This window comes from Macrotis lagotis, chromosome 1 (assembly GCF_037893015.1).
Source record: "Macrotis lagotis isolate mMagLag1 chromosome 1, bilby.v1.9.chrom.fasta, whole genome shotgun sequence".
Classification (NCBI taxonomy): Eukaryota; Metazoa; Chordata; class Mammalia; order Peramelemorphia; family Peramelidae; genus Macrotis; species Macrotis lagotis.
Genome location: NC_133658.1, coordinates 361,808,708 through 361,828,264, shown reverse-complemented (window position 1 = coordinate 361,828,264; position 19,557 = coordinate 361,808,708). Strand labels below are relative to the sequence as shown.

General features: G+C 42.5%; 2 protein-coding genes across 4 annotated transcripts; one reads left to right on the top strand and one right to left on the bottom strand.

Moving 5' to 3' along the window:
- Nucleotides 1-869: 869 nt before the first annotated feature.
- On the top strand, nt 870-18,905 carry LOC141505930 (homeobox protein EMX1-like). The gene is made up of 3 exons (XM_074212242.1): nt 870-1,128; nt 3,126-3,307; nt 4,018-18,905. The coding sequence occupies exons 1-3, from the start codon at nt 870-872 to the stop codon at nt 4,183-4,185; spliced, it is 609 nt and encodes a 202-aa protein (XP_074068343.1). The 3' UTR covers nt 4,186-18,905.
- LOC141505929 (rab11 family-interacting protein 2-like) lies at nt 11,551-18,987 on the bottom strand. Of its 3 annotated transcripts, none has more exons than XM_074212239.1 (5): nt 18,874-18,987; nt 17,691-18,032; nt 16,047-16,251; nt 15,527-15,617; nt 11,551-12,712 (listed from the first exon to the last, which is right to left on the bottom strand). In XM_074212239.1, the coding sequence occupies exons 1-5, from the start codon at nt 18,906-18,908 to the stop codon at nt 12,225-12,227; spliced, it is 1,161 nt and encodes a 386-aa protein (XP_074068340.1). In that variant the 5' UTR covers nt 18,909-18,987; the 3' UTR covers nt 11,551-12,224. The 3 variants fall into 3 exon arrangements, with proteins under 3 accessions (XP_074068340.1, XP_074068341.1, XP_074068342.1); XM_074212240.1 differs by lacking the exon at nt 18,874-18,987 and adding an exon at nt 18,137-18,867; XM_074212241.1 differs by lacking the exon at nt 18,874-18,987 and adding an exon at nt 18,137-18,867 and having other exon boundaries at nt 17,691-18,028.
- Between the last annotated feature and the right edge of the window lie 570 nt (nt 18,988-19,557).

Sequence of the window (19,557 nt, the reverse complement as noted above, 5' to 3'; positions counted from 1 at the left end):
CAACAAAACAACTTTGCTCTTAAACCTCTGCTTCCAGGAGAACAGAAGTGAGGGTCATTCTGTCATCGGTCCCGTCCGGGGCCACGGCTGGAATACACGTATTGGAAGGGCACTGACAAACTGGGGGCAGGGGGGTGTTAACCATCATCGGGGAGAAGTCTGCAAAGAACAGTATGAGGCTCGATGATGAAAACGGGGATGAAAAGACGAAATGAGGGAGATGGAGGCGGTCATTGTCTTCAAGTTATTTAGAGGGCTGTGTTGTGAAAGAGTACTCATTTGCTTTCCTTAGCCCCACAGGTCAGTCATCATCCGTGGGCAGAGAGTTTCAGACAGTCCTAGTGGAGCTGGGGGGGGGGGCACCAAAACAAACCACCACCCCCCAGGCTTCCGCACGATTAAAGCGGCCCCAAGCAGAATGGGCAGCGTTGGGAAGCCGTCCCGGGAGGACTTCAAACGAGGTTGTGCTAGAAAGTTGTGCAGGCTGGTCTACACGGTCTCTGGAGGTGCTCCCAGCGGAGAGGGTGAGATTCCGAATTCTGGAGTAGTCTCAGGGCAGGGGAAGAAAGGGAGATCCTGGTCAGGACGCAACTGTGCCGGGACAACGTGCTGCTTGCGGCTAGAGGCGGTGGGGGCCTCGGGGCTGGAAAAACCCCGGAGAGCCTGGGCGTGCGTGTCTCCAGGGCGGGGAGGGCTGGGTGGGCTGGGTGGGGCGGGCGGGACCCGGCCCCCTTCCCCTCCCTCGGGGCGGGCTGGCGCATGCTCCCGAACCCCGGGTGCTGAGTGCGGATGCCGCGCAGTCCCGACTCCGGAGCCCGGAGGGAGGGAGGGGAGGCGGCGCGCGTCAGTCGGGCTTTCCGGGGCCTGGCATGTTCAGCTCGGCTCGAAGAGGCTTCTCCATCGAGGCGCTGGTGGGCCCCTCGGCCGAGCCGCTGCTGCGCCCCGCGCCGGCCCGGCCCTGCGCCCCGGCCGCCTGGGGGGCTGCCCGCCTGCTGGTCCTGGAGCCCCCGGCCGCCCCGGACCGCGGCTCGGCTGGCCGCCCGGGCTCCTGGCCGCCCGGCCCCCGGGACCCGTGCACTTGTCGCCCCTGGCTCCTCCGCAGCCGCGCCTGGCCGCCGAGCTTCCCGGGTGAGTGCGGCGGAGCCCCGGGGCCGTGCCGTCGGGGCGGCCGCGGCCCGCCTGCCCCCGGGCCTGGGAGGCGCCTCTCTGCGCCTTAGTGTCCCCGTCTGTAAGATGTTTTTGGGAGGGACGGAGGAGGAGGAGGAGGAGGAGGAGGAAGGGCCGGATCAGACCGCCAAGCCGGCTCTCCCTCCGGGACCTCTGCTTCTGGTTAGCGGGGGAGGAGCGGCTGCCTCTGCCCGGGGAAGGGAGCCCACAGCCGGCCAGGACCGGCCCCTCCCCGGGAGCCGGCCCCTCGGACGGGCGGGCGGCGGGGCCGGGCCTCGGGCCGCACGGGAGCGGCCCAAGCTCCTTTCCTGGCTCCGATCCTGCGGGGGAGGCGGTGCTGTTCCCGTTTATAGACGAAGTCACCGAGCTTCAGATCGGGAAGCAGACTCGATCAAGGTCACACGATGCTTGGAGCGGCGGCTCCTCTCCGCTTTCAAAATCCGGATCTCACTAGTTTCCTCCGATTCTGCCGGACAGTGCAGGAGAACCGAACGGGCAGCGGCTCTGCAGTCCATTTGGGGATGGAAAGTTTCACCTAGAAGCTGGCTACACCCTGGGATAGCTGGCGGCGGGGCCGTGGGGCGGCGGGGGGGGGGGGTTCTATTTGTATCTAGCGCAAGAATTCGGGGGGGGGACAGAAAGGAAGAGAGGGAAGGAATAGATGTGACCCTAAAGGTGATCTGGGAAGTGGGGCTGGAGGGGTGGGTCCTGGCCAGGGGTGGTACCAAGGCACTGCGACTGGTAATGGAAACTGGAATGGGAGGAAGAGGCGCTGGTTTTGGAAGAGAGCCAGTTTTTAATCTTCCCTCCTTTAGATCACCGAAATAGCCTTCAGTCTGAGTCAGTAACCGAGTCACTACTAAGAGCATGGGTCATTCGCCACACAGATCCTCCCGTGACCAGATAACTGTAGATAGACTTAAACCTTTCTAGGAACTGAAGACACTGCTTAAGCATCACCTTACCAGATTCCTATTACTATAGTGAGTTAAGACTTATGAAACATTTTCCTCCCTAAAAGCCTGGGAGGCTAACTAGGGCAAATAGAATACCTATTTCAGAGAGGAGGAAAGTTTCAGCAATGTGAAGTGACTTGTTCAATGAGACACAAGGCTGGTATCAGAACCAGTATTCTTTGCCCTAGGTTATCACACTAAGGAGGAAGAAGCAACTGATCTGGTCATGCATACAGAGCTTGGTAGACCAAAGTCCTAGAGCATGAACTCCACCAGAGTCAATGCTCATCCTAAGCAGCAGTGAGAAGCTTGGAGCTATTCTAACAGAGATCGGACAGTTTCCCATCTCCAACCCCAACAACTAGTTACTTTATTCCACTGAAGTCTCCAACGATATCCAGTCTTAAGACCCAGGCTTCCCTCATTTGAGATTCATCAACTCCTTTATGACATGGGTAGTTGGAAGTGCTAAGAATGTCAAAGATACTGGCAGAAACTGGGAACTTCCACTCTCATTCTGCATCTCTTCTAATGTGCTTTGCATTTTCCTTTGTGGATGGAACAAAAATGGTGACCAAGAACTAACTTATGGGGTAATCATAGAAGTTAGAACTGAAAAGGATCTTGGACATCATCCAGTCTAACACCCTTTTACAGATGAGGAGACAAAGGTCTCAAGAGGTTAAACTGTCTTCAAGGCTACCCAGATCAAAGATGAGATTGAAAATAAATGATAGGATTTTAACTCGTCCACAAGATTCTTAATTCACATACTCTTTTTAGTTCTATAGAAATGGGCACTATTATAAGCTATATGCCTAAACTTGAGTATAAGGGTGAGCATTAGAAGAAAGTCCTGGGGGACTGAGAAAGAGAGGAGAGGATTGGGGTACTATTCTATACTTTCTTGACAACCAGATAGAAATCCTTAGGGTCTCTTGGACACTGCTGGGGAAAAGGTTGACTAAAGAATGAATACTGGGGGCTTTTCTTTTCAAACAGAAGTTCATTCTGCTGAGAGCCTGCTGCTTTGTGGGCCTTTTACTAGAAAGCCCAAAAGGATCCGGACAGCTTTCTCCCCATCCCAGCTCCTTCGGCTGGAAAGAGCCTTTGAGAAAAACCACTATGTAGTGGGAGCAGAGAGGAAACAGCTTGCACACAGTTTGTGTCTAACGGAAACTCAGGTATTGTTTGGTTTTTTTTTTGGTGGTGGGGAGGAGGAGAGGAGGGAAGTAACTTCTAAAACACACATATCTCCCTCTGGTTTCCCTGCTCTGTCCAGAAAGAAAGACTTGAATGACAAGGAGAAAATGCTTCTTAAGCACATGTCAGAGGAGCTCCCTAGTATTATAAGCCTAGACTCCAGCCCATCTAGTCAAATGCATGTAAAATTCCTTGTTTCCTAGATGTCAGAAGCAGTATGTGATTAGGGAAAAGAGGATGAGAATGGTGAAAGCTATTCCAGGCACCAGTATAATAAAAAGACAATGTGGTCAGAGAGGGGAATTGCAGTCCAAGTGCAAAATTCCTTGGGAAGTAGAACTGAAGTGCCCTGGATTACCCTCTGGCCAGAGGTGGGAAACCTTTTTTCTGCCAAGGGCCATTTAGATACTTATAACATCATTCACCTGCTATGTTTGATCAAACATTTAATTCACCCCTAAAAAGTTCCTAGATGCATTGACTTCCATGCCCACCTGTGGTTTCTGTGACAGTGCCAGACTGTGGGCTGTATGATGATCCCTCCCCTGCTCTAGACATAGATTCACTTTTGATGCAGAAGCTACAGGCCTTTCATTGAATGCAAGAAACGGGATGAAAGATATCTTGTCTGTTAGAGGTGGGTTAGGCTATCAGGCCAGGGAGGTGTAATCTTACTGGACTCCTCCTGCAGGTGAAAGTATGGTTCCAAAATTGTCGAACAAAACACAAAAGGCAGAAGCTGGAGGAAGAATGCCCAACAGCTGAGGAGAAGAGGAAGAGTGGACCGCTCATGAGTCAGTGGCAGGTGGCTGCTAGGCAGGGCATTGAGGAGGACATTGATGTGACATCCGAGGATTAGGATTGCTCCTGGGGCCTGAAAAGTGCCTTCTTATGCAAGAATGCTTGAGGTCTGGCCCTAGGACAAGACTGACAGCAGAGGCAGGGCTTTCTTTGATGAGACTGAAGGAGTTTAGAAATTTTCCAATGGTATCTTAAAAAAACAACCAGGTTTTTGAGACCGATAAGGTACCCACTCAAAACTGCAAAGTAAGAAACTGGAAAAATTGGTGTATTACTCAGAGCTGGGCATGGTGGCACATGCCTATAAACACTGTTACTGAGGTCCCTGAGGCTGCTGTATTGCTAGAGCTCAGGATCTCCAAGATCTGAGCACGTGTGCTCAAATATCCACACTAAATCTGGCACCAAAATGGTGAGCCTTCAGTACCTAGAGACCACCAGGCTGCTTAAAGAAGGAAGAACTGCCCCAGGTTGGAAACCAAGTAGGTTACTGCCCCCATGCTGATCAGGAGTGGGATTGAATGTCTGCTGCACTTTCATTCCTGGATGAGATTTAGAATAGAAGCTAGTGCTCAAGATGACCCACATTGAAGACAGCAGATACTTCTGAAGAGTACAAAGATTGAGAAAGTCTAGAAGAGACTATCAGAGGAAGCTGATTGATTTCTAGGTTTGGCCCCTCTGACCCATCAGTACCTGTCCAAGCTGGCTTCTCTCATGCCATGCTCACTCATTTCCCTTCATTCATCCACGACTTTAGGGAAAAGGAGCTGACTTAAGATAACCCTATGTTTTTTGTTACTGGCATCTAGACACAAGGGTTATCCTGTTTTGTTTCATACAGATGTACATGTACATATATAGTGTTACATGTATATCCATTTGTTTAGTCATTTCAGGCACCTCCAACTGTGTGTGTGTGTGTGTGTGTGTGTGTGTGTGCTCTATGATCTCACACCTGTGGCCTTTTATCCATTGCTGCTGACCATCCCATCCCTCCCCATCTTTTCAAGTGTGATCCTTGTCTGTCTTCTCCCTCAGACCTTCCACAGAGGATTTATCAAAAGTCTTGTTGAAAGGTCATCTTACATTTCATGGATCCTACTGCATCACTCAGGCTGGCTACTCTCCCTCTTGTCTTGCGTTACACAATCAGCTCTCCTTTTTTCTGAATATCATCCCCCATGCCACTTGAAAATGTGGCCTCTGTACACCACCATGGGTCAATATACTCAACATTAAGTTCCCTTGTAACTGATTATTTGTTTCCTGCTTTTCAACCTTACACCCTTACTAGGTAAATGGGGTTTGGGCCAGGTGCTTCATGAAAAGCACTGTGCATTTTCCCAACTGCAATTCAGCCTTCTCTTACTCCTATTGAATTCTAGGCCTAACACGTCTCTATGCAGGATCTGTCCCAGATATGTGTGCTGATATATTATGGGCTAATTGAGAATTCTATAAACTTTCCTACCATGTCACACCCTAGCTAGGATGACATGGATACTATCCTCTGACTCATGATTAGCACCCAAGTGCTTTTTCATTTTTTTGGTAGCCTCTGTTGCTCTGTGGGCCATAGTTGAGGAAGCAAGCTTGGATTTCATCTCATTTGTGATATTTTCTGGGGAAGTTTCAGATGATAAATCCCTTCTAGTTGGGGACCAGTAGGAGGAGTGGTTGCCAATATTCCCTCTGATGTGTTACTAATTTTACCTCCTTCAGGCTGATGAGGAAGATGGAACAAATCTGCCCTATTGCCTATGAATTATACCTCACCTGGATTCTTAAAGGCAAAATGCTTTGATCAGAAGGGAATATTTCATTCCATTTAATGGAAATATTAAATATTTTGATGCAGAAATTAATCATGTCATGTCTCTTCTATGCTGGCATAAGGAGGGAAGTATTAGGGGAAAAAGGTGATTTGATATACTATTATTGCTGAGAACTCCCTTATTGGTAGACATCACTTTCCCAGGTTTCTGCTGTATATTTTCTATTCTCTTTTTGCCTCACTCCCAATCTATGAATGACACCTGTCTGAAACAATACTTCCAGATTTAGAACCATTTCCCTCTATTTGCAATGATTGATATGTGTCAGGCTCAGATATTCATATACCTGAGTTTTGTTTCTTTTGATTAGATGCTAGTTTGCTTATCTGCCAACAGCTGCAGCACACTACACTAGCCTTTCCTCATTACTCTCCTATTAAAGCTCTTGTTTAAATTAAAAAGCCTCCATTAAAGACTGCAGAATTCTTTTTTCTTAAAAAATAACCCCTCCTTATCTCCTTAAGAAGTTGAAGCCAAGTTCTTCATCTTGTAACCATCTCTTCTGATGCCAGTTCTCTTAACTCATAGGGGTGTCTGAGGCCAAATTTGAACTCAGGTACTTTTGACTCCATGGCAGTGCTCTATCCACTATGCTACCTAGCTACCCTCAGGACCATATTTTTTTTTTTGATTTTGCTTATTTTACTCATCAGGTCATCAAAGTCTTTCCATGTTTTTCTGAATCCTTAATATCAGTAATTTCTTACTGCACAGTCATATTATTACATTCATATGCCACAGCCATTTCAGCCATTTCTCAACTATAGTGATTTCTAATTCTTTGTTACAACATAGCTACTGTGAATATTTTGGAATATACTGAATTTTTGATTCTGTCTTTGACCTGCTCGAATTACTTCACTTAAAGAAATTATTCACTATTGGTAGCAAACATACTGACAGGCTACTCTGGCCTGATTTCCAAATTGAGATCTAAGGTATTTAGAATAGTTAACTTCACACTGTAATAGTGTGCCTATATTCCTACAGCCTCTAAATATTTTGGATTTTTGTTACCTTTGTCAAAATGCACAATGTTTCTAGTCACATTTCTCCTATTGTTAGTAATGTATTTTTAAATGGTCACTTATGTGTAATACCTCCGAGAGTTGTGACCACTTATCCTTTGGAAAATAGCTCTTAATTTTTAACAACTTCCTTTACATTCTGTATTTTTTAACATTGGTATTTGATGTGATTTTTTCCTACTATAGTTTATCTTAATTACATCTATTTGATTTTGTTTATGCCTTTTAAATTTTCTGTAATCAAATGATCTATTTTGTTTTTCACTATGTCCTCTATCCTTTGATAACAACTCTTCCCCTTAATAGGATGACGATAAATACAAAAGATAAAATGTACTTTCTCTCACATGGAATTGAAAGTTTTTTGTATTAATAAAATTAGTAGGATAAGAAGGGTAGTTGTTGATAAGGAAAAATATTTTTAAAATCAAATATGTCTTATAATTATCTGAAAACCATAATACATAAGAAACTAACTGTGGTTAAAAAACCATTCCCCAATTTTTGAGATCAAAGAATATATGAATGGGTTTTTTCTAAAGAACTGCAGTTAACAAAAACAACAGTGTTTGCTCCAAGTCACTAATAACAGAAATGCAAATCAAAATGACTCTGGTATCATTCCATACCCAGGAAATTAGGAAAAATGACAAAAATTGGAATAGGTAATGTTGGAGAGACTGTGAAAAGAGAGGCATATTGATATAATTTTGGTGGCATTGAATTGTTTCAACTATTCTGGAAAGCAATTTGGAATTATGTTAATAAAATTACTAAGTTCATGCCTTTTGACTCAAGGATCTCACTGCTAGAAATATCATAAGGAGGTCAAAGACAGAAATAAAATTGACATTCAACAAAATACATATAGCAACACTTTTTATGTTAGCACCTGGAAACAATGTAGACATTAATTGGGAAGACAACTAAATAAATGGGGGTATATGATTGTAATGAATTTTATTGTGTCATAAAAATTATGAATATTTACCAAAAATCATCTAAGTGCAAATTAGAACAATTCTAAAGTTCTGCCTTACACTCAACATACTGGCAAGATTAACAAAAAAAGGAAAATGACAAGTTTTGGAGGGACTCCAGGAAAAATAGGCAGTGATGTACCCTTCAACCCAATTATACCATTCCTAGACCTATACTCCAAAGAGATCATGGAAAAGGACACACACACACACACACACACACACACACGTACATATATACACAGAACTTTTTATAACAGCTCTTTTAGTAGTAGCAAAAGATTTTGCTGGAAATTAAGTGGGTGCTGATCTGTTGGAGGATGGAATTAAAAAATTGTAAGGTCTGTTATGAAGTGATAGAAACTGAGTGGAACAAAGAGAACATTATAAAGAAGATTTGAGAACTCTAATTAGATAAATTGATTTCAGATGATGATGCAGTCTACCTACCTTCCTGTTAAAGAAGAGTAAGACATATGTAGATGTAGAGTAATACATACATTTTTGGACATGTGGATTTGTATTAGGCTATGCTTATTTGCTACAAGGATTTTTTCTTTTTTCAGTGGGGAAATTATAGGAGGGTAAGAGAAATTATGAATATAATAGACAAAAAAGAAAGGAAAGGATGGAAGGCTGAAATATCTTTTAAAAAATGCAGAAAGGGCCAGAAAGAAATATAAACAGCTTTGAAAGCTGTAAGTGAAAACTTATTATATCCTTAAAAAGAAAAATTGTAAATAATAGATATGCAATTAAATTTTCAGTCCTTTTTTTCTATCCCATATGTATATAAAATGCCCATTTTATTTATTGGAAGTAAGTTCAGAATAGAAATAAATTTTAAAAAAGAAAAATATTGATTCAGAGATACTTATAAGACTTATGTGAATTGATGTCAAGTAAGCAGAACTAAAAAAACCCACCATAATGATAAAGTAAGACCCTGAAGAAAACATGAAAAAATACCTCATCTCCAGAGGTAGGAACTATTGGTGTACAATATTGCATGAAATATTGGATACGCTTGATATATTAGTTTTAACTGCTTTTTTCCTTTTTTATTATAAAGGATAACTCTACAGATGAGGAGGGAGGAAAGGCTATATTTTAAAATGAAGGTGAAAAAACAAAAGGTACCATTAAAAACTGAATTCTTCCCTTAATCTAGTAGTAAAAAATATTTCCTCCCCATTCTATTTTATCCTAAAGTGATGATTTAAACCTGATTTCTGCCCAACTGCTTTCCAATTTTCTTAGCAAAGAAGTCCCTCAAGTAATTTATCTTCCTGAGTTTGTCAAATTCTGCAGTACTGTGTTCAATCCTTTTGACTGATTTTCTAATCTGTTCCTCTAATGAATTGTTTAATCAGGAAAATTGTTTTAATAACTACTATTTAGACTTAGAATGCAACTAATGCTAAATTCCCTTAGTACTTTTCTCATTTTTCTTGGGATTCTAAATCTTTGTTCCTTCAAATAATTGTTTTGTCTAATTCTATTGTTTCCCTTTAGTAATTTGATGTAGCACTAAATCAGTAAATTGATTTAGTCTCATTTTAATTATATTATCACAGTCCAACCATAAGCGGATTATCTCTTCAATTATTTGTCCTCCTTTACTTCTGTAAAGTGTTTTCTACTGTAGTTGTCCTTTGTTGAAAATTAACTCCTATATTATTCATTCTGTAATTTTGAATTTGGTTAGTACCACATAGAAATGATTTTTGTGATTTTGAATCCTGCTACTTAACACTATTAATAGCCTTACTTTACCAGTTCTTTAGTATATTATATCCTCTGCAAGTATCCTCTTTGCTATTATTTATGCTTTCAATTCTGTTATATTATTACTATAACTAACATTTCTAGGATATTGTCAAGTGATAGTGGGGCGAGGAAACAGCCTTTCTTTGCTCAAGCTTCTAGTGTTTCCCTATTGTAAATACTACTAGCTCTTAGTTTCAAAGATATGCTTTTGATTATGTTAAAGAACAATATTCTGGAAAGTCACTCGTATGGAACAGAGGAAATGCAGAAGGAAACAGCTAGTGATTCAGAATGCAATAGGGCATAGTATAAACACTGGATTCATAAGAACTAGGTTTAAAGCTAGGGCCTGCTTCTTACCACCTGTGTCATGTCGCCTTGGGCACGTTACTTCTATTTATAAAACAAAGGGCCTTTACTATATGGATTGTAAATTCATAATTCCTAGTTCAGATCCTTGAGGCAAGTCATTAATCTCTTTGCCCTTGGCTGATCTCTCTCAATCTTTAAGCTTCTATCTTATCCCCAGGTACTCCGTAAGAGTGAACATGCTGACCTTATTGACTTCCAATAGCTACATTCCAGAAGCTTGTGTTTTCTGAAGGATTGGGATGAAAGCATATGAAAAATATATTTGCTTATTTTCCACCCCTTCTTCCAGTTAAGATTTAGGAGGCAGGCTCTGGAAAGCAAAGTGAGCCAATTTATTTCCAGCTTGGACTCTTCCAGTTTAGTTGCCATGTTTGGGGACTCACTCAAGAAATGTATCGTATCATATCACACCAACCTCTCTTCCTGTTACTGTCCAAGCATTAACATATATTTTCATATTCCCAAGTATTAATATCTCTATTTACATAGGAATAAATGAATGAATGATGGGAACTGGGGGAAGGCTGTTAGGTCACATCTACATGTTGTTTTCTGTTCCCTAGAGGCTTGAAAGAATCTATACCTTTTTCTATCTTTCTAAAGTATAAGAGTATAGGTCATTTTCCTTGAAATTTTGTACCATCATAATGTTACATACCACTGATTTCATCAATTTGGATATAAATGAGGGATGGTAGGACTCTCCACTCAACCTTGCATACTTCATGTCATTGCCACCATTTCTACAACCTGTTGTGGATAGAATGGGACAAAGGACCTAAATTCAGTGACTAATATTTGTTCATAATCTTGATGTATTCTCAGTGGATTTGGCCTAAAAAAGGGATCTCTAGGCAGTGGTGTCAGAATTCAAATAGAAAAGCGGCTAATCTATCCATAAGGATCCTTGCTGGTGCATAAAGACTTGGTTTTAAAATGTAACACTGAAGTTTTATTGTATTTTTATTTTGTCAAATTTCCCAATTGCACTTTAATTTGATTTGCACTCTGGAGCAGTGTCTTCAATTCTTCTGGTTTAGGCTATAGGAAATGGATGTTTTTGAGCTAAGTGTAAATCAGTCAGAAAATTAACACTGTAGCTCAACAAAGAATGTAGTGTTTCTTTCCAAGGCTGGCTACTTATGATCTGGCTCATTTTTATGGAACTCTGTAAGGGTTACAGAGTTTCTGAAATGGTCCTTGTCCAATACCCAAAGAAAATTTGTTGTCAAGTTTAAGAGAAGCAAAGTAAAAATGGCCATGTTGTAAAGAGTCCACATGAAATGATATACTAAGAAAATATAGGTTAAGTCACAGGATCAAAGATTTAGGGCTAGAAGAGATCTTAGATGTTATTTAAATCAATGCCCTTTTTAAACATGAGGCAACTAAGTCACAGACAGGATAAGTAATGTACCCAAGGTCACAAAGGTAGTACAGTCACTCAGAGCAGGTCCTCCTTTTTATTAAATCATAAGTTGTAAACAGTACTATTGAGGACCATAGTCTGTCTGACAACATGCTCTAGGTCCATATGCATTCAGGCTATATGTATATATACATACTATATATAGTATGTATATATACATACTATATATGTATATATACATATGTATATATATATAGATCCCTATCATAAAGTCAAAAGGGTTGTTTATGTGCATAAAATACCACCTACCTATTTCCCCTGAATGGTATTAGAATGCCAGATCAAACATACTTCTCCCTTTCACTGACTAGCATTGTGTTCTGCACCCTATAACTGCTTAATACATGAACTGAAGAATTAAATATGTTTTAGGGAAATCATTAAGTTGATCTCTCCCTTACAAAGGGAGTCAAGAGAGGTGAACCCTGCAGAAAGTAAACTTTTTAGCATCTTTACAATGTAACATGGAATAACTTAAGAATCAGGAGCCCAGAATGTATATAGAACTAAGCCTATACCAGCTATGAATAGCAGTAGAATGATGATGGAAGGAACAGACATTTTCTTCTACATAAAATATGGTGCATTTTAAAAGTGTTTAGCATGTATATATGAGTCAAGCTTTTTTTTTTTTCTTAAACATAAGCCAGTAAGTAAAAAGGCTATTACAGCAGCAACAGTCATATATCAGGAGATAAACCTAAACAGTTAAGACATGAGCCATAGCAACTATGGAAGCCCTTTGATGAAATTTGCTGCTTCTTTGAAGCAGGCTTTTTCGAAACCTCCTGCTCTGGGGAGAAGGAAGGGGCAGATGAAGAGCATGTCTTGTTAGTATTTAGACTGTTCTGGGATGTACAGTCTATGTTCTCTGAAAAGATCTCCCAAAAGTCTTCACAGTCCCTTTCTTTAAGGAAGCTTGATTTCTTTTTGCTGAATGGAGTAAGTGTCTTGCTGGCTAGGTCCGGTGGCTCTTGGTGTGGCAGGCGGAGTAAGGAAGGTGACATGGTTGGATAGCTACTTGAATGCTTTGGTACTGAACTGATACCATCTGTGCATTGATTTAAATCCTGGAATATCTCTTGGCAGGAATGAAGTCTGAACCCCAAGCCTTGAGTACTGTCTTGTGTGTTGACATCTGTTTCCCGGGCCAGCATAACAGGTGATGCTAATGGATTTAATGTAAAAAAAAAAAAAAGAAAAAAGAAACATAGAAAAACTAGAGGCAATAATTTAACCACTCCAAAATTAAGCTGGTCGGGAGTAAAGACTTTCTGAAAACTCAGAAAGTTAGTATAACTTGGCAATAGTAAAATGTTATAGAAACAACAAGCATATATTATTACATGCCTACCATGGATAGTGCAGTGTGTTGGATATGGGGAAACAAAATGAAAAATTAACCTTTAGGGAACTTACTGAAGAAATACAATATATACTCAGAGAATTAACTATAAGATAAGCTGGTGGATGAGGGGAGGAGAGGAGAATTATCATTTGGAGAAATCATAGAAGCATCCCTTAAGAGATGGGAACTTGCAGTCTTGGATTCTAAGAGGCAGATGTGAGGAGGGAAAGCATTGCCAGCATAGTAGATTTACTTTTATGCAATAAAGAGGTGGGAGATGAAATGCCATGTTTGGGTAACTGCAAATATAACTGTTTGGCTAGTTTATAAAAAGTAATGTGAAATAAGCTGTGAAAGGTAAACCAAAGCCAGATTGGACAGTCTTTGAATGTCAAATTATAATTTTTATTTTATACTAGAATCAACAGGGATCACTAAATGTTATTGAACAAAGTAGTGGCATGGTGAGACTTGTGCTTTAGAAATTATTTTGGCATCTGTGCAGAGACTGGATTGGGCAGGGAAAGGATTACAAGCAGGGAGACCAATTAGGTGGTGATTACAGTAGTAGTAGTAGTAGTAGTAGTAGTAGTAGTAGTAGAGTTGATGTTGGCCTGAACTAGGGTGGTGGCCTAATGAAAAGAGAGAAGAGGACCATATTTGGGAGATATGTTGTGGAAACAGAATTGACAAGATATGTCACCTTATTAGCTATGAGGAATGAGAGAAAGTGAAGAGTCACTAACTCCAATATCATATTACAAATCTGAGTGATAGGGAAGATGGAGGTGCACTCAAGAGAAATAAGGACAAATTTTGGAAGGAATGCCCTTCTCTAAAGTTATAGGTTCAATTTTGGATATATTGAGTTCGAGGAGCCAAGGAATATCCAGGAACAAATATCTAGTAGACAGTTATGTGGCACTCAGGAGAGAAATTAGGGTTGGATACAGAGATTTGGGAGTCAACACTACAGAAATGATCACTGAACCTGTGGGAGCCAATAAAACTACTACCAAGAGGGCATGTGGAGAGAGAAGAAGGCCCAAGAAAGGTCTTTGGTGGATATCCTTCCTTTTCCCCTTTCTCCCTCCTATAAGGGAGTAGGAGATAGGTGACTCAGGTAAAGGAGACTGAGAGGGAAGAGCAGGTAGGACAAATAAGAGAACCAGTAAACGTAGTATCAAGAACGCCAGAGGAGTTTTCAGAGGAAGATAGGTCAATAGTATCAAAAACTACAAATAGGTAAAAGCATGAGAATGAGAAAATCAGATTTAGCAATAGAGTGATCAATGGCAATTGTAGAGAAAGTAGCTTCAGTGTAGTAATGAGATAAGATTGCTAAGCAGCAAATGAGAAAGTAAGGAAATAGAATTTAGATGCTTTTTCCTAGGAAATTTGCCTTGAAATGAAGACAGGTTATAGAATGATAGCTTAAAGGGATGGCAGGGTCAAGTGATTGTTTTCTTTAATATTGGGGAAAATTTGAATATATTTGCAGGCAACAGGGAAGATATCAATAGATAAGGAAAGGATTGCTGTGGGGTAGTGAGATCCTAGTTGAGATTAGATTAACATAAATTTATATTGGAATTCAATTAAATGTTCTGCAGTACCAGGAGGAAAAGAGAAGGCATGTGGTAGAAGTAAACCAGGATTGGGGATGGGTAACATGAGAATCAAAAGGACAAGAAGGTAAGGAAGTCACAAAGTCCTTGATACACAAAAGTAACTGACTGTATGAAAAGGGAAGGAAATAAGAACAGGATGGGGACTGAAAAGGCAGTAGGGATGAAATGGAGTCCTTGGTGAGAGCACATTAAAGGATTAAGAGAAGTGAAATAGAGGAAGAAACAGAATGAAAAGAACTTGTGGTATTTGAATTTTAGAGTTCAAGATAATGGAGTTAAGAGCTGTCAGCTGATGATGAGACCAAGTATATGGTCATGTTGTGGAACTAGAGGAGGAATGATCCAAGCATCAAGAGCAAAAAGTATTTGGATAGGGTGATACAGGCTGAAGGAATAAACTTCAAAGAAGAAAAGGTAATTGAATGATAGCAGCAGAGAGATGGCATGGAAGTATGACAGCAGCAGAGGAATGGCATGGAAGTATAACAGCAGAGGGATGACATGGAAGTATGACAGCAGCAGAGGAATGGTATGGAAGTATGACAGCAGCAGAGGGGTGACATGGAGGTATGATAGCAGCAGAGGGGTGACATGGAAGTATGATAGCAGCAGAGGGATGGCATGGAAGTATGATAGCAGCAGAGGGATGACATGGAAGTATGACAGCAGCAGAGGGATGACATGGAAGTATGATAGCAGCAGAGGGTGACATGGAAGTATGACAGCAGCAGAGGGATGACATTGAAGTATGACAGCAGCAGAGGGATGACATGGAAGTATGACAGCAGCAGAGGGATGACACGGAAGTATGACAGCAGCAGAGGAGTGACATGGAAGTATGATAGCAGCAGAGGGGTGACATGGAAGTATGATAGCAGCAGAGGGATGGCATGGAAATGGCAGGGAGGAACAAGTAGTAAACACTAACTTAGGGTAAAGTTTAGTCATTACCATTATTCAAATTAGATACTATTTTCTTCCAACCCTCTCAATAATAACTCACCTTTAGCTGAAAATGTGTATCCTGAAGAACTAGGGGCAGTAATTGATGTCTTCTCTGCTTCATTAATATAGCTGTAGTCACCAATATTAGGCTGGAAACAGGGAATAAACAGAGGGTAGTGGATTTTGTAGATGTAACATCCCTATAGTCTTATGTGAAGTACAAAGTATATTTCATAGTCATTTGCTAGGTTCCTAAGTTGAAATGGAGCCTCAAGGCTGAGTGACCTGAAGTCCTAGTAACTATTAACTGAAATTTACCCAAGTTTTGGTCCTATAAGAAATTCTGTCCCTATATATGAACATCAATTTGCAATGACTTAGGGGCTGCTTGAGACTAACAGTCACATCTCCATTTCCATAATCCCTATTTTGTGGCTTTAAAGAGAAGTCCTTTAATCTACTGTGATATCGGTTAGAATCATATCATTCTTAAGAGATTTATGTATAACTGGTTCTTTAAAAACAAGAAGAAAACTGAAAAGACAACAAAGATGCAAGAAGCACAGATTCTTACATACCATAGTAAAGTGATTTGCTTTATAAATCTTGCTTCTCTTGTTCATTAATCTGCTGTGGAGTTTGCCAAAGGATGACCCAGACCCACTGTCTTTTGGAAAGACTGGCTCCCTGACTTGGCCTGTAATTTCCATGAACTGAATACTGAGTTGTAGACGCCCAAGGTGCTTATTGGTTTTTCTGCTTTTGGACTGCAAAATGAACCACCTACATGAAGGAAATTCCCAAGAAGTTACTGGAAGCTAGCACAGTCATGCTACCCTACATTGGTTTCTGCCACTTTTGCAACTGCCCACATACCATGCCAATGATACCACAGCCTCTGAAATCTTACCCTACACGTAAAATGGCTCTTTTCTCAGGCAGGTAAACTAGAATTGCCTCCTAGCTTCATGAACCTTCCTCTTTTACCTCCCATTTTCCTTCTGTGTTTTAGATCTACTACCAAACACATACTCTTGGTAAAAGTATTTCCTATGTTTAAAGGAAATGAATAGTGTTGCTTAACAAAAGATTCCCTCATACCAAGTGGTTCTATAGAAATTGAACTTAATCAGAAATGAAAGACAGTTGATGTTCTAAACTATACCTTTTATTTTCTCTTTGCCCAAGGGCATTCTTACAGAAAATTCTAGAAGTAAGAAGCCTCAGTTTTTCCTTTTCTTTCCTCTACCATGATCACCAGGAATCTATGTTCTTCCTTCCACTAATTTCATTGTTTTATCCTTTCAATGACCTGATTCCTCCTCTCATTTTCCTTGACTTTAACAGATTTTCTCTTCACTAAAATTGCAATTTTTAGGTTTGTTTTTTTTTCTATTGTTCAAGTGAATTCTCAGTAATATTTATAGCCCATTCTTGGTTACCCATGGTAATGGGAAACTGAAACTCAGGAATTTGTAGTCTAAACATTTCATTAAAGCTGACGATTTCAGCTTCTTCCCCTCATTTCACCTTTTACCAGCTCAGATAACGATAGACTCAATTGAATTTCAACTGGTGGAGAAATTGTTAATGGTAAGCAGTGGCAGGGAAGGGAAACAAGGGCCTAAATAATTCACAAACTGGAAAATTATTCACTAAATTACTTTTTTAGTTTTATTTAAATATTTCCAACTACTTTTTTTTTTTTTTTTAGTTTTTGCAAGTCAGTGGGGTTTAAGTGGCTTGCCCAAGGCCACACAGCTAGGTCATTATTAAGAGAGTCTGAGGTCGGATTTGAACTCAGGTTCTCCTGACTACAGGGCCAGTGCTCCATCCACTGTGCCACCTAGCTGCCCTTATTTTCAACTACTTTCTAAAGGGATTACAGCTTTCTTTCAACCTTCAAGGAAGGGGAAAAAAAATTCATGGGTCCAAGAGACTGAAGCAGTTTAGTATTTTATGATTTTTACTTAAAGCAGCCCATGCACACTAGGGAACTCCTGATATAAAATGTCCATTTTACCTTTGCAAGAGAGAGTTGATGAGAATGAAAGATTAATTTATTCTAGTGGGATAGCCCTAGTTCACAAGGTCTTCATCCTAAACTGACACCCTTGCAGAGGATAGTGACCTTGGCAAGATGATGCATCCCTGTTCATTCATCTGCTTTAAGGTCTATGGAAATCCCTCAGTTATGTGTGGGAAAAGCCAACTCTGCTCACTCATTGTTCCTCTTGGTTTTGTCTTGGAAAAGCTGCTTCAGAGAAATGGATATCTGGCCCAGGAACTGGTCTGCAAACCAATGTGAATGATGCTTGACTGTTAAGACGAGGTTAGGATCCTCCCAAACATCCAGTTTACCAGGCAACTGAAGAATGCAATCCTCTTTCCACTCAGGACTCAGGTTGTGACGAACCACTGAGGTCATATATTTCTGTTTCTGGAGCCGGATGATCACATAGGCATTGCTGAACCCAGAGCGTCCTTTGGCATGGAGATTCTGAGCCCGAAGGACCGTCAACTGCACATGAGTTGGGTACCATTCTTTTTCCTTGGCTACCTTGCTGAGGAAAGAACCAGTGATCATTGCAGCGACTTACTCATGTTAATTAGACCCTAGGCCAACAAACGTCAAATAGTAGAGACCAGCAGATTCAGATATACTTACAGATGATGTAGAGACACTAGTGGCTCCACTTAAGAGCCACTGGAGAGAGAAGGGACAGACTTTCTCCCCCTTCAGAAAGGGACCCTCTGAAGTGCTAGAAGCAGAAGCTTTCAAAAGGGAGGCCAGACTGGCCGGGGGAGGAAGGGTCCCTTTTGCTAAGGCAAGTTGGGTAGCTTCAAAGATGAGGCTAATAGATTCTTTGGTGCTAGGAAGCTTCCTTTTCTGGAAGCAGAGACTCTGGGAATATGATACTACTGCCCTGGGATGAAAGGGAGGAGACACTCAGCCCCTCTAGGTGGCAAATAGACATAGGGACACAGATCCCCTTAGGAGGAAGCAGAGACGCCCCAGAGGACTCCCCTCGTATGAAAACAGAGAGGGGAAGGGTCCTCTTGGGTGTAAAAACTCTCGCTCCCCTTTGGAGAAGCAGAGGCCAGCCCACCCGGGGTCACTGCGGTGGGGAAGCGGCCTCTCCCTGGGGTTCCCTTTGTGAGGCAGTAGAGGTACCCTTGGGGGGAGCAGGGACCCCCATATCCTTGTAGAGATGCAGCAATTCTCCCCCAGGGGCTGCCCTTTGGGGAAGCAAAGACCCCCGGGGCTGTCCTTCTCCCCTCCCCCTCACTCCTTGGGGGAGGCAGAGACCCCCTGTGTGGCGGTGGAGACGCTGGGGTGCCCCCCTCCTGCCCCTCGGGAGGGGGCGCCAGCGGCGGGCACTCGAGCCGCGCAGGGTCCGTTACCCCTCGTGGGGCGCGCGCTCCTGGTCCTGGTCCATGCGCTCTCACGCCGGCAGCGCGCACTCCGCCGGCGGAGGCCCGGGCTGGTGCTGCGCCCGCCCCCGCGCACGCGCACGAGGGGCCTGGCCGCGGGCACGCGCGCCCGCCGCTGCGCCCCGGCCGGCCCCTCCCCCCGGCCCAGCCCAGGCGGGCCTAGCAGGAGCGCAGGCCCGGATAGCCGCAGAGACCTGGGCCAGCCCGGGGGCCGGGGCGCCAAATGGCGGCATGGGGGGTGGGCGCGGGCTCCTCTGTACCTAGGGACCCTTCATCATCGGAGCGCCGGAACCCTAGCCTCGCAGGCGCCGAGGCCGGGACCCGTCGGGGCCAGCTAGCCCAGGGCAGACGTGGCCCAGAGCCCGGGCAGGCGGCCCCACTCCAGGGGCTTCCCGGGCCCGGATTAAAATGGGAAATGTTTAACAAAATACAATTAACAGATAAGAATTGTAAGTATGAAAAATAAGTCAGTATCCCCCCGCAAGGATTTTTAGGTAATTAGTGACTGCCCCCACCCACCCCCTGTCTATTTCGAGTTGGACACCACTGACTTTAGTGGGTAGATTGCTGGAAGACCAGGGTTCAAATCCTAATTCAGACCTAGGTAAACCTAAGCAAGTCACTCAGTTTCTCTAGGTCTGTTTTCCATCTTTA